Source organism: Bidens hawaiensis, unplaced genomic scaffold (genome assembly GCF_021521415.1).
Source record: "Bidens hawaiensis isolate Kalapana, Puna unplaced genomic scaffold, B.hawaiensis_p1.1 tig00044876_1, whole genome shotgun sequence".
Lineage (NCBI taxonomy): Eukaryota > Viridiplantae > Streptophyta > Magnoliopsida > Asterales > Asteraceae > Bidens > Bidens hawaiensis.
The window spans coordinates 92,667-106,985 of record NW_027497988.1 but is presented as its reverse complement, the minus strand read 5'-3'; the positions used below and the strand labels follow the sequence as shown (position 1 = coordinate 106,985).

General features: G+C 32.5%; 1 protein-coding gene across 1 annotated transcript; it reads right to left on the bottom strand.

Moving 5' to 3' along the window:
* Positions 1–9,454: 9,454 nt before the first annotated feature.
* On the bottom strand, positions 9,455–13,675 carry LOC143595302 (zinc finger CCCH domain-containing protein 18-like). Its single transcript, XM_077074348.1, has 7 exons — positions 13,493–13,675; positions 11,556–12,441; positions 10,860–11,027; positions 10,569–10,748; positions 10,173–10,249; positions 9,907–10,039; positions 9,455–9,819 (listed from the first exon to the last, which is right to left on the bottom strand). The coding sequence occupies exons 2-7, from the start codon at positions 12,416–12,418 to the stop codon at positions 9,747–9,749; spliced, it is 1,494 nt and encodes a 497-aa protein (XP_076930463.1). The 5' UTR covers positions 12,419–12,441; positions 13,493–13,675; the 3' UTR covers positions 9,455–9,746.
* Between the last annotated feature and the right edge of the window lie 644 nt (positions 13,676–14,319).

Sequence of the window (14,319 nt, the reverse complement as noted above, 5' to 3'; positions counted from 1 at the left end):
TATCTACGTTGGCGTCAATCTCCTATAACACGTATAAGGCCCACCGTCCCTATCTACGTCTACATCTATCATCTACATCACGTATAAGGCCCGCAGTCCTTAACTACGCCATCACCAGCCGAGTCTAGGTCCAACAGAAGTTAGAGGGATTTGCCATCCTAACTTAATATGTCGAACGTAGGACTCAAATACCATTTATGTACCTGTACACACATACTTCACATATACAATAATTATATTATAGCATAAGAACACACTAGGCGTTCTTTACATCGTTCATTTAACAACCATACCCCTTGTCGATACGTGCAATATCCGAAGATCGTTCACGCCCCGACAAGTGTTCATTTGTAATGTTCATACATCTTCCATATATAATATTCATACCTTTATTTATAACCTGACAGTACGCGCAATATCCGAAGATCGTTCGCGTACCGACAAGCAATCATTCATACCTATCACATATATCACATATGGTATACACTTATCACTTAGGATAAATGTATTAACAACACGTCGAGTATGCACACAGCCCCGAAAACATAACAAGGAATGGGGCTAGAAACTCACCTGAACTCGGTTACTTCTTCTGCTAACGGTTACTCCTTCTTGAGCTGTGCGCGTCTAACCGTTTAATAATTACAGTATTAAGTACCGCTCTAGTCATCTCATTGCTACTTAATTAGTCTTACACGTCTAAGCTGTTTTACTTCATTACATCATTACCTGGTTAGTTAATTGTTACTCATTAACCTTTAAAGGTATCTTTCATAAATTGCCAAACTCCAAGGGCTGTTATGTAATTATATAATTCTTTTCTAAGTTCCGGGACCATTCTGTCTTTATATTAAACTCCTAGTTCGTTACTTTGCCCTAAACGAATTGGGTAAAGAATCATCCTCTGATTCGCTAAGCTCCCATAACGAACTAGCTAACGAATCACCCTCTGATTCGCTAAGCTCCCATAACGAACTAGCTAACGAATCACCCTCTGATTCGCTAAGCTCCCATAACGAACTAGCTAACGAATCACCCTCTAGTTCTCTAAGTTTCCTTAGCGAACTAGCTAAAGAATCACCCTCTAGTTCTCTAAGTTTCCTTAGCGAACTAGCTAACGAATCACCCTCTAGTTCTCTAAGTTTCCTTAGCGAACTAGGGTTAGGTCAGGGAACATTCCCTGACACCTTTATCTTTTCCGGCGCCGCCTTTCCGGCAGATTACCGTGTTTTCGCCGGAAAAATGAGATCTCACTCGTTCTTCCACCGTTTTCATCGTTTTTCGTCCCGTTTGATCCAGATTTGAGCTAGGGTGATCCCTAAACTCATCTTAGGTCCGGTTTATACCCGATTTCACCCGGATCTTGTGATTTAAACGGTTTAACGGTGTCGGCTCGTCGTTACGCGACTATAACTAACGTTTTAGGCTCGTACAATATTAAACTATCATTACCTCGGGTCAGAAATCGATTATCCTTCTTCTTCCTCTTGATTTCGGCTAGAGAGAGAGAGAGAGTAGGATGAGAGAGAGAGAGAGCTAAGTGTGTGTTTTGGTGGTGTATGGATTATGTGTGAAATGAATGGAAAATGGGGATTAAGGTTTATATAATTATGGATCATGGGCTTAAGCCCATGGCCTCTTCCTTCCTTCCCAAGTCCATAACCCATATCCATTACCCAACACTAGCCCGACCCATACTAGCTTCTACTCTATTAATTATTTCCCGACTAACCCGAGTAAACTTTCCCACTGATATTAATTTATTTAATTATAAATTTCTTATAAATTTCGGGATGTTACACATATTGTACACGTATATTATAAAAGATTGTAAAGAAAAACAAAACTCGATCCATTTTTTTTACAAAGTAATTTTTTAATTATTAAATTATGAATATATGTTTAGAAGTCTATCCATTTTTTTTAAAATCAATCCATTTATCTGTTGTTGTTGTTATTATTATTATTGTAAATTGTCATATAAATTTATAAATTTTAAATATATTTATTTTTCGGTTAATTTAGTAAACTACATATTTGTTAAAATGTAAGGATAATATATACGAATCACTTTCAAACATAACAAAGTTTATCATATTGAATTTCTTATTTTTTTTTATCAAGGATTGATTAGGGTTTGTTTTTTGTGAAACTTAAATTTGATTTTTATGGGTTAGAGGTTGATAAATAAATTGTTTGGTACAGGTTAACTACATTTATGTCAAAATTTCTTAAGGGTCAAAAATGGGAAATTTGAGTATTATTAAAAGTTTGAGAACGCAAATAGATTTATCGTCAAATATGTTATGGATTCAAAGTGTTGACTTGAAAATGCCAAACGGATGAAAGTTGGAATTTTAAACATAGTTATGGTTTCAAATTTATTTTCGAGAGCATTTTTTGAAATAATCAAAAGGTTCCGGATTTGACGAATTGACTAATTTTCCCTAAACTATTAAAATTTAAGAACAGATTAATTGCGAACACTCTCGACATGCCACCCCATGCATATCAATGCTTATAACTTTATCAAATTTGAAATATTTATGTCAGCTTTGACTTTTCTTTCAGTGGTGATCAAAACATTGAACGTTGCATGAGAAGCATGTCATGCAAAACTATGCTCAAATTAAACAAAATATTCATAAAATTGAATGAGTTAACATGTTAATTTTTATGTTATCATTATAATAAAGTCGAGAAGCCCCCCTGAAATTTATCAAAATAAAATTCATGGTGTAGCTCTATAAAAACATAGTTTTTGAAGAATATCCGTCGTTACAATTTAATGTTCTCATTTTGTTCGATAGGTGGTAAATTGATAAATATATCAATACAGGGAAATGCTCCTTAGGCTGAGTGGTTAAAACTACTATCGTATGAGAAGTCTTATTTCTAAAATTGGTTCATAACTTAAATTCTTTCAATTATACATATATAACACGTATAGTGAAATTGTCAATAGAAAGAAACATTCTCGAGTACGTTTTTGCACGTATATTTTTTTTATTAAGTTCATTTAAAAAAATTATTTTGTGATATAAATAAAATTATTTTATGTACACATAATATAGATACAAGCATAGATGTAATACATTTTTTTATATACGCTATGCAATTATTTGTTTTACTTGTAATTTCATAATTTGAATTATCACATGTGTGACACGAGCTCTAGAACTAGTATATATATATGTGTGTATGTGTGTGTGGAAATGGTCAAGAAAGAACTCCTGATAAGTCAAGATTGTGTTAATATCTACATTACATAAGACATTTTCATGAGGAACCAAAAGTTTTAAAAGGGTCCTCGGATAATTTACAGTTATTATGTGATATGGCCATCAAGGTCTGGTACAAGAGGAGTTGACTAGTAAAGGTAAAGAGACCATTTGACATATATAACTCGTAGATCATGTGCAGTTAATACTTCCCTCCAAACATTACTCTCTCTCTCTCTCTCTCTCTCTCTCTCTCTGACACACACAAACCAGTGTTGTGTACAAAACTTGACTTACACCTATGGGTGGGGTGGGGCAATGTAGGTGGCGTTTGGATAGAATTTTGGAGCTATAACACTCCACTGCGAATGGTCTTATTGTTGAAAAAAGCTCAATCCAGTGTATGGATGCATTGGAATTTAAAAAAAAACATTACAAACGCAATATGTTTATGTGGTACCAGGCATCTAATGGACAAATGCAGTATTCTTATGTGGTACCATGGTATTTCGAGGGGAACTAAAATGACCATTATTTAAATGGTTTTTTTTTTAAATCAGACGTTTTGGTATGCCATTTCTCACAATCATAGTTAACAATTCAATCCTGTTATTTATTTATTTCTTTTTTTGTTGTTGTTGTAGTTGTTGTCAAACTGGATCGTTAACACCCTATCCTATTCTAGAGAATGCGAATGTACTTCAAAGTAGAAATATACAAAGTAATGGATGATTTAATCTAAATTGATCTTTGATTCTATTAAAAGAAACTGAGGAAAAGCATCAATTTGTTGAGCATCTGACTCTAAATTAATCTTTGCAAGTTATGATCCAAAAAAGGCCATCATATTGATCATGTGTTTAATTTTATAGGAACTACATAAGTACATATGTATTTGTTTGTGTGATGCTTGGAGTAAGTGATCTGCTATCTAGATGGGTTATTAGATGATTAATCATAGCTTCTTGTAGAAGAGTAAAAGAAAAGATTAAATATGGGACAAGTGAAGACACTTGAAAAAAGCTTTGAATTGGGTAATAAGCTCGAACTTCAAAGAATATGAAGCTTGCAAGAACAGTTGGACTAAAACCAAAACAAGCTTTTTATTTGGTTTCAAAACATATTAGCTAGATGGAAAATCAAACAAATGCCTTTGTGGGTCCTTCGTTATCATTATCTCGTCCCTCAGTAATGAGGTTTTAATGGTATGATTAATCTCGCACCATGCTTTACCATAATTTGAAAATTTTAACCTTTTTATCTTCTACAGGCTTAAATGATCATATACCGACCTTTTTACTTCTTTAGGGTGTTATATCAAGACGTAAAGAGGTTGTCGAGGATGCGAAATCTCTTCTAGATCATTATTATTCAGAAGGAGGTTTGTTACCAGTTTTGGAAATAATCAGTTCTTACTTCTCAACAGTTTTGAAAAGCTATATATGTCGTGAAGCGCGGGCTACTCTCTAGTATTATACTGTTATAATATTGAAATCTCACCATATGTTTGGGCTTTCTAGATGGACCCATATATTGTTTAGTTTGGGTTTCATGTGGGCCCATGTTTTACTTTAGTATTTGTATTATTGTATATATGTGTGTGTGCCTTTTAATTATAATACACAAAAATAAAATCTTTCACGTAATTATATATGCTTGATAACGGTATATAATACATTAATACATGTGCTTAAGTATTAGATAAAAGGAAATGAAGGATTAATGTAAAGTTAAAGGTTTATTTTGTTAAGTTATAATTTAGTTATTTGAATTATAGTAGGTTTAGGAAAGGTATGTCTTGGTGAGCAAGTTTAATAAGTCTATATATAGGGTCTAGATTATTAGTTTTATTTGTGAGAGTAAAGAGAGAGTTGAGAGAGAGTTAAGAGAGAGTCAAGGAGTCTCATCTCCATGTACGTTTGATAAGTTCGTGAAGTTCGTTTGTTATGTTCGTTTGATTATATAAAAAGAGTCGTGGGTTGTCACCCAATATCTCATGTTAGTTTGTTTGATTCGATTGTTTGATCCGTCTGGGCCAACAATTGGTATCAGAGCTTAGGCTCGTTGTTCGTAGAAGTTTGTGGGCATCCTGTTTGAAGAGTTTGGAAGAATCGTTAAGAAGCAAATTATTGGGTGGTGTACGTTCATACCAAGGGCAACCGATAGCAAGATTAAGCAGGGTGTGGTTTCTTTTTCAACAAAAAAAGTTAATTAAAGTCGGTGCAAATTTGGAATAGTGTCGGTCGGTGTTTTATTATTAAACCCATAGATACTTGCTTTGCAATTTGAAAAAGAAGTCAAAATTATATAAAGAAACCAATAGAGGTTATTTTCTTTTGTTGTGAGATTCAAAACAACACAACAAGTTCGAAGAATTAATTAAGAATAAAATTGATTCTAGCAAAGAATTAATTTGTTCATGCTAAGTTAACCGACTTATCAATCAAGTAAAAGAGAACATAAAAATTTGTGAGGTTTGGTTATTTATTGGAGATTGGTTTCGAGATTGGGAGCCAATTCCAACAAGAATAGCATAAAAAAGTAAAGATAGGAAAGACGCTATGGTGTTTGGGGGACTTCCAGTATTAACGAAATCGAACTACAAAGCATGGTCGACCACAATGGAGGGGTTTCTGAAAGAATATGGTCTTTGGGAAGTTGTTGAACCTACAGTAGGCGTAGCTGTAGATGAAAGGAAGATGTACACAACATTGGGGTTCATATGTCAAGCCCTACCGGAAGACATCTTGGTACAAGTTGGCATGCTCATGAATGCTAAGGAAGCATGGCTTGCTTTGAAGATTCGATTTCTAGGAATTGATTATGTACGAAAAGTAGAAGAACAAAAAGCAGCTCAAGAAGCCACTGAGAAGGAAAGATTGGATGAAAATGTTGAGAAGGAAAGATTGTATGTTATTGTTCAAGAAGAACAAGCACGTAAGAAGGAAGTTCATGAAGCTGTTGAGAATGAAGAAGCTTTGCAAGCTGTTTTGAGAAGAGAAGGAAAAGAAAGATTGAATAAAGAAAATGAGAGAATTTCTTCAGAAGAAGAAGAAGAAGAAGAGAATATGGTGAATCTTCAGGTATGTTCTGAGGCAAACAACCTTGAAGATGAGAAAACTGTTAAGATAAGTGAGGAAAAACGAAGCCATGAATTTGCTTTTGATCATGATGATGAGAGAAAGGATGTGATACTGAATAAAAGGAATGATGCAGCTAACAAGTCTGCAGATTTTGAAGCGTATGTGAAAGTCAACAATCGAGCATTTGTTGATGAAAAGTCAGAATCGAATGAAAGGTTGAGAAGAATTGTTAGAATGGAAGGCCTAGTAGGGTCTGATAAAGAAGGAATGAATAGCCCATCTGCAAGTTTTGATGAGCAAAGAATGAAAAGAAAAGTGAAAAAGAAGAATGTGAAGAATGAAGTGGTATGTGAGATCAATGTGGATGGTTTGAATGATGAGCGTGAAGAACCTGTTAAACAGGTCTGTTAAAAACAACTGAAAAAAAAGGGTAAAGATGAACCAGTGATTAAAATTGAAGAGTTGAGAGCGTTATTGGGAATTCAAGACCTTGGTGGTACAAATTCAAGATTAAGAGGGTGAATGAAGGATTAATCTTGAATTATTAGTAAAGTTAAAGGTTTATTTTGTTAAGTTATAATTTAGTTATTTGAATTGTAGTAGGTTTAGGAAATGTATGTCTCGGTAAGCAAGTTTAATAAGTCTATATATAGGGTCTAGATTATTAGTTTTATTTGTGAGAGTAAAGAGAGAGTTGAGAGAGAGTTAAGAGAGAGTCAAGGAGTCTCATCTTCATGTACGTTTGATAAGTTCGTGAAGTTCGTTTGTTATGTTCGTTTGATTATATGAAAAGAGTCGTGGGTTGTCACCCAATATCTCGTGTTAATTTGTTTGATAAGTTTGTTTGATTCGATTGTTTGATCCGTCTAGGCCAACAGAAAATAATAGCTTACTAAAAACAACAGCATATCAATAACAAAGTAGTATGATTTGAAGCAATTGGATGAGTATAATACGCGTTTGTTTGATTGGATGAAATGAAATTTAGATTCAAAAAAATAATGAATGTAAATAATGAAAAATGATAGTTATTTCAATCTTTTTTTACTTTTTTAAAAATCCTTTTAGTGTTATAAATATCTTTTGAATCTTCATATAAAATGATTTTAAAAAAAATCTTATGTTGAAGATAAAAAATATTTTTATAGACCTTTAAACTAAATAAATCTGTCATATATTCAGTTCACATACTTTTAATCAATGTTGTAAAAGTAAGTCTCCAAGTTCGAGTATTCCCCGGGTACTCGCTACAAGGTATGACACCGATGAAAGTTTCTTTAACTCTGCCTAGTTACTAAGAATCGATCAAATGTGGTCAGCCTCAGCCTGAATCGCATCTATCCGGTCAACTTATGCCGATTTTTACTTGAAAAAATAAAGCACAATTCATATTTCTATAATATTTAAAATAGAATATCATTTTTTTTAGTTAATGATTAGCAAATTTTAAAATAATTAAGTATTTATAAATGTATATTTTTTATTTATATTGATATTCACTTATTTTGCTATAAATATTAATATACTTATGATATTTGACATATATATAATATCCAAAAATTAATTTCCTTTTTATTTACTATTTCCGAGTACTCCCCGAGTACTCCAAATACACGCCTAGGGTCTGCCCACGAGTTTTGCAACCTTACGTTTAATACACCACCAATCAAACTATCTAGAATCTAAATCAAATCGAACAAATGTTGGTGGAAACTGGAAAGGGTTACTATAACGATATTTGTGGAATAGAATGTTGTTATTATTGAGACTGTTATGAGTTTCGTTGGATAGTGATAGAAGTGTGACTTGGGGTGTAAACGAACTAAATTGAGTTTGTTTATGCTGAAGTTGGGTTTGGTTAGCTCAAATTAACTCGGGTTTAACTCAAGAGTAATTTTTAAAACCGATCCTTGTAATACATAAATTCTTAATTAGGTACATCCGTGCATGTATATTTATTTCTATATGTTTGTAATTTATGTTATACATTATTTTTTATCATAACAAGAAGTTATTACATTTATTTATATATAAATAACATACATGTTAAGAAGTGATAGATAGGATCATAGAAGTTGATCATGGTAGAAGTATAGTTCATTTTCCTTCTATGTGCCTACGAAAATTTGAATATTTGAGCCGAACGGAATATAGTAATAATTATTTTCATTTTTTGTTTTGCCAACTAAACAGTCAGAAGTGAAATGGTCAGGAACATATATGATGGATGACTCGAATGCCCCGGGTTCGAATCCTGATTCCGACCGGATTTTACCAGAACATTAAAACTTGTCGTGCCTTCGGGCGGGGTGAGCCAACTGGGTTTTACCGGGAACGCCAAACGAAACTTGGATGCCAGCGTGGATCCCGATCATGTCAACATAGTTGGCCTGAGTGGGGTGGCGGGGCGCGACGTGTTCGCACAGTAAGATAGCTTAACTGTGAAAGACACCATTCGAAAAAAAAAAGTGAGAAATTATGCATTGGCATATAAACCAACCAAACATTCAATGAACTATTAAGTGAGAAGTTCGTTTATATTCATTCATTTAGATTTAATAATGAACATGAACAAAAAAAATTGTGTTCATTAATTAAACGACCGAACATGAACACGTGTTTCATTCGTTCATTTATGTTCGCTTATATACTTTTTGCGATGAATTTTTCGATGAATCATATACTTATATACTTAACGTTTTATATTTATTCGTTTGTGTTGTTTACGCTTGTTTATATTAATTACCATTCGTTCATATATGCTCATTCATCTTTGTTTAATTTTTTTCATTAATGCTCATTTATGATCTAAAAATTGTTCACTTGATTCCAAATGAACAAACACAAACATGTTGACTTTTTAAACAAATGAACATGAACATAGATGTTTGTCCAATTAAGTGTTCATGTTCATTTAAAATTAGATGAACGAGGACATGTACATAAACATGTCCTTGTTTATGTTCATTCATTTCGTTTACAGGAATTGATGTGTTTTCTATGCCACTTCAACCAGAATCACACCATGACACTATACATAAATTTGCTGCAATCACAGGCAAATAATAATATCTAAAAAACAGAAACTTTGTATAAACTAAAGTCTTTATTATCAGAACATATATATAACTTAGTAAGGTAATTACCAAACATGCAGAAACACTTCTCTGCAATTTTCACTTTCACCCCTCCTACTTCATTATTTTATACTTTCGGCCGCCTATTTTCCGCAGCCTTGCTATACTTCTAAAAACTTAAAAATTTAAAAACCATAACTTAGTTACAATCATAACTTTTTCTGTACCCTTTTCTTCAACCTTGTTTACCACCCTAAAAACACTCTTTGTATCATCTTTCTCATATTATAATCATTATCAAACTCTTTTGATATTCTGTCATCTCTATCTCTCTATAAACCTGCAAAGGTTACCTCCGAAGAACACTATATAACTGTCGATATTTCACCCCCTAATCCCGATGCAAACGGGCTATCCGGAAGATTCAGTCCCTGGCTACTGCAAATTATATAACAAAATGCCGTTGTTATTAATGTTATTAATCTGATACGCGACATCATATCATCATATTGATTGTAAACATACCTTTCTTGCTCGTTGTATTTGGTATTAATCTGACTAATATTTTGTTCACTGGCAGAACCGTTGTTTAAAACATCGATAAAATAGTTAAAACGCTCGTTCGAATGGAAGTCCGTTTGTTGTCCGTGAGCATTGCCTATGAGCAAGCATATAAACAAAAGGGAAATTTTTAGAGAAAAATACAAGCATTAAATAAAATACTGAATTTAAAATATTGTTAATAAAACTGTTCATCGGCTTATTTATCACAAATATGATATAAATCTCACTTGACTCCAGCCCGAGTTCGGTATCAAGACAGTGAGAACCTTGGTACATAGGATGTTGATATGTGAAACCATTTTTCCTGAAAAAATATATTCGAATTCGATCATTCAAAGCGCAATTTTCATATGCATATATACCAATTTCATTAATTAGAACTTATAATATGACCATAATACATTTAAAACTTTTGTTACCTAATACATGTCTTATGTGAAGGTATGAACATCATGAATACAAAAATAAGTATATTTGATGTTATGATTTTCTGTCGAATAAATATGATATTATATAAGTCAAGACGTAATCATGAGGTACGTATATGACGTCCAAAATGGATAAAGAATACTAACATTTATGATTCGAAAACAAAAACGGATAACAAATAATAAAGGTCGTACCTATCATCAATCTTGCATTTTTCACGGTACGGTTTGACCAAAACACGTGCACCACTAACAAAATGAGGATTCCCCTTGTTTAAAATATGCCTAACAGTATCTGCAAACACAAATGTCACGAATCCAAACATTCTCTTTTGCTGACATGGGATTCTCACGTCACGAACCGGCCCAAATTTGCTGTCATAAACATACGCACAAAAAAAAATAATTAATAAATCAATTCTTGTCATGTACAAATGTAACATTGTAGCATGAAACCAAGTTTAACTTCATAACTATACTCCTTACTTGAAATAATTATAAACGTCAAGCTCGGAAAATGTACTTTCAGCTGGAAAAGTCAAATATATCTGTCGAGAACCCGCCACAATTCCACCATGTTCGTTTCTATCTCCAATATGATCCATAAATTTTGCCATGTCATCAGCCAGCACCACCGCGTGTTGCCCATGTGGCCTATCGACATAATAAGAACAAATGTCAAACGAGTCAAATGGTTGACTAACCCAAACAACTTGTAGGATAGGGAAATGCAAGAAACCCAAAAAACCAATCCGTCAGCAAAAAAAACGAACCCAAATAAACTAAGGATTTGGTACTATTTTTTTTTTTTAAACCGGATTTTCAGTTCGGATTTGCATGTAATTAAACCGAAAAAACCAAATCAAATTATAGTTTTTTTTATTTATTATTTTAAATGCTAAGTAATTTAGAAGAATTTAATAAATAGCGTAACTCAATTTATTAGCAAATTTATAATTATCAATTAGTCATTAATTAACAGTAAGATTTGGGATCGTATTCATAATTTTGGGCCAATTTTATTCAGCCCAAAATTTTCAAGCCCAAATGGTAAACCAGAAAAAACCGAACCGAATGGTTTACAAAAAACCCAAAAACTGAATCTCAGTTCTCGGTTTGGTTTGAGCCCAAACCAAAACTGACCCATGTACATGTAAGATATAATGGTTAAAAGAATTTGACCTGTCAATGAGACAAATGCTTTTAAGGCGAGCGAGAAGTTTGGTCAAACTATAACCGGCTTTCCCATGCCTTTGACTTTCGGTCAAATACCCGTCAGCTTGAAGGGTTTTACCGAACTTTTCATAATATATCATCGGTAAAGAAGCTATGGAAACCGGAAACCCGCGTCTTGATTTCAGTAACTCAGTGAGTTCCATCTCTAATTTCTCGAGTGACATGGGCGAAAAGACGTTTTCGTCCTCGAATTTAGGGCTAAAGATTTGTGAAAAGCTTTCAGGGGTAGGATGCAAATACCTACAATTGTTTCCATGTCTACAAAACCCTTTGATGAAATAATGACAAACTTTAAACGGAAACTCAGGTAAACTCGGTGACCTCCGATTAGCCCGTGGGCCCAAATCAGGGCTGTTAACAGGCTCCATTTGATCCTCTAACGACATGAAACGAAGGTGGTTGTGAAGATTATAATCCTCTGGATACGAAGCCGGGTAAACCATCGGGACAAAGTCAACCGGTTGACCATGATGGTCACAACAACGGTTCGGCACTTGTATTGTTAACGGTGAATGACGGGTCGAAGGAGAGAAAGGTGTGAAGTGAATCAGGCCGATTGGCATCTCGGGCATGGAGTTGACTCGAGGAGGTGTAACCGGTTGACCAGATGTGTTTGAAGCTAGGTTAAGGTGGGTTCGGGCTTGTTTGATTAACCCATGTATTAAATTATCTGGCCCGAATGCCAAACGTATCATTTCGCGTTCGCCATGATCTTGTAACAGAAGGTACCCGATAATCTTGGACACGTTTTCCGGTTCGATTTTTTGGACTCGATCGTATACGACTTTCGTAGATTCTGAGAAATCCATATCAAGTATATCTAACCTATAACCTAGCACATAAAATCAACAACATTAATATTATCATCAATAACACATTAACATTAAATATATAACATAGAACAAAATTTAACTTCAAAATATTGAAATCAATTATGTAATTTGAAACTAGTGTTACCAAACAAACCCTAAAAAGGAATTGATTCCATGAGTTAAAAAGGAAACTAAAAACACAGACATAATAATAACAATAATAATAATATTAACTTTATGAGCATAAATGGAATGAACAAGATTCCATGATGAAAAGCATGATTGATATAGTACCAGACATGAACAGTACAACCAGATATGTTTTCCTACCTTAAACAAGCATAAAAACATTATCTATAATTCTATATCCACAAATCCCATTTAAAGAAAAGGCTAAATTAAGGAATTAAACAAAAAAGTGAAATATATATATATATATATATATATATATATATATATGTTCAAACAAAATAAAATTACATATTTTTCATTATTAAACTTCAATAATTTCAACTAAAAACACAAATTCAACTGAAGAGTACAAGCTAACAAAATAAAATATAAAAAGTAAGTAAAAATAAAATAAAACTATGCTCAAACAACATAAACCTTCACATATAATAATGATGAAACTTCAATAATTTCAACTAAAAAACAAAAATTCAACTGAAGAACAAACACAAATATATAGATTCAAAAACAAAATAAAATATCAAAAATAACAAAAATAAAATAAAACTATGCTCAAAGTCTCAAAACAACATAAACTTTCACATATTTTCATGATTAAACTTCAATTATTTCAACTAAAAAACAAACAAATTCAACTGAAGAACAAACACATAAATATAGATTCAAAAACAAAATAAAATATCAAAAATAAGTAAAAATTATAAAACTATGCTTAAACTCAAACAACATAAACACATGAGTAAACTTCAATAATTTCAGCAAAAAAAAAAAAAAAAAAAAAAAACACAACTTCAACTGAAGAACAAGCACATAAATATAGATTTAAAAAGAAAATAAAAGGATGAAAAAAAAAGTGAAAATTAAAATTAAAAGACCTACCAAATCTAACAACTGGTTGATGAACAAGAACAGGTAGAGAAATTAAGGCTCTCTTCTTCCATGATTGATTGACTGGACTCAACCATTCTCTCTCTAAAAAAACCCTTTAAATTAGTACTTAGTTTCTCTCTCTATATGTATACATATATCTTGCTCTCTCGTTGTTGTTTTCGCTGATTATTATTATTTAATAAATATTAATAGTTTATGTATTTATGCCCTCAATTCTCCGCAAAAACGACACATTCATAAAAAAAACAGAAAATGACAGCGAGGATGGGCTTTAAAGGGCGCCGATTGTCTTTAATTCAAAGCAACTCTCAACTCCACTTAGATAATAATTAATCCAACGACCAAGGGGTGCGTATGGAACTGAAAACCGATTTAAAACCGAAAAACTAAAATACCAAATCAAAACAAAATTTTATAGTTTTGCTTTATGTTTTTGTAAACGGAACTAAATATTAAGTTTCGGTTTTGCATGTAATAAAATAGAAAAAACATAAAAGAAAAAAATTAACTGATGTTATACATTGTCATTTTTCTTTTTATTTTTTTTTTTGTTTCAAAGCAACTCTCAAACTCCACTTACATAATATTGATCCAACCACCAAAGCGTATGTATGGAACATAAAAAAACGATATAAGATCGAAAAATTAAAAAACAAAAACCTACGGTATGGTTTTATGTTTTTGTAAACGGAATTAAATGTTAGGTTTCGATTTTGCATGTAACAATAATTAATAATTAAAAAACGAATTTATAAATTTTAATTATTTTTGTTTTTCTATTATAATTTGTATTTTATAAAGATTTTAATAAATAT

Bases quoted from the DNA above. Each gene is read 5' to 3' on its own strand.
- LOC143595302 (XM_077074348.1), bottom strand. From the start codon at position 12,418: ATGGATTTCTCAGAATCTACGAAAGTCGTATACGATCGAGTCCAAAAA. The intron at 11,028-11,555 runs GTCAAATTCTTT...TTATGTCGATAG, and splicing joins AGCATTTGTCTCATTGACAG to GCCACATGGGCAACACGCGG. The intron at 9,820-9,906 runs GTATGTTTACAA...TATAATTTGCAG, and splicing joins AAATACAACGAGCAAGAAAG to TAGCCAGGGACTGAATCTTC.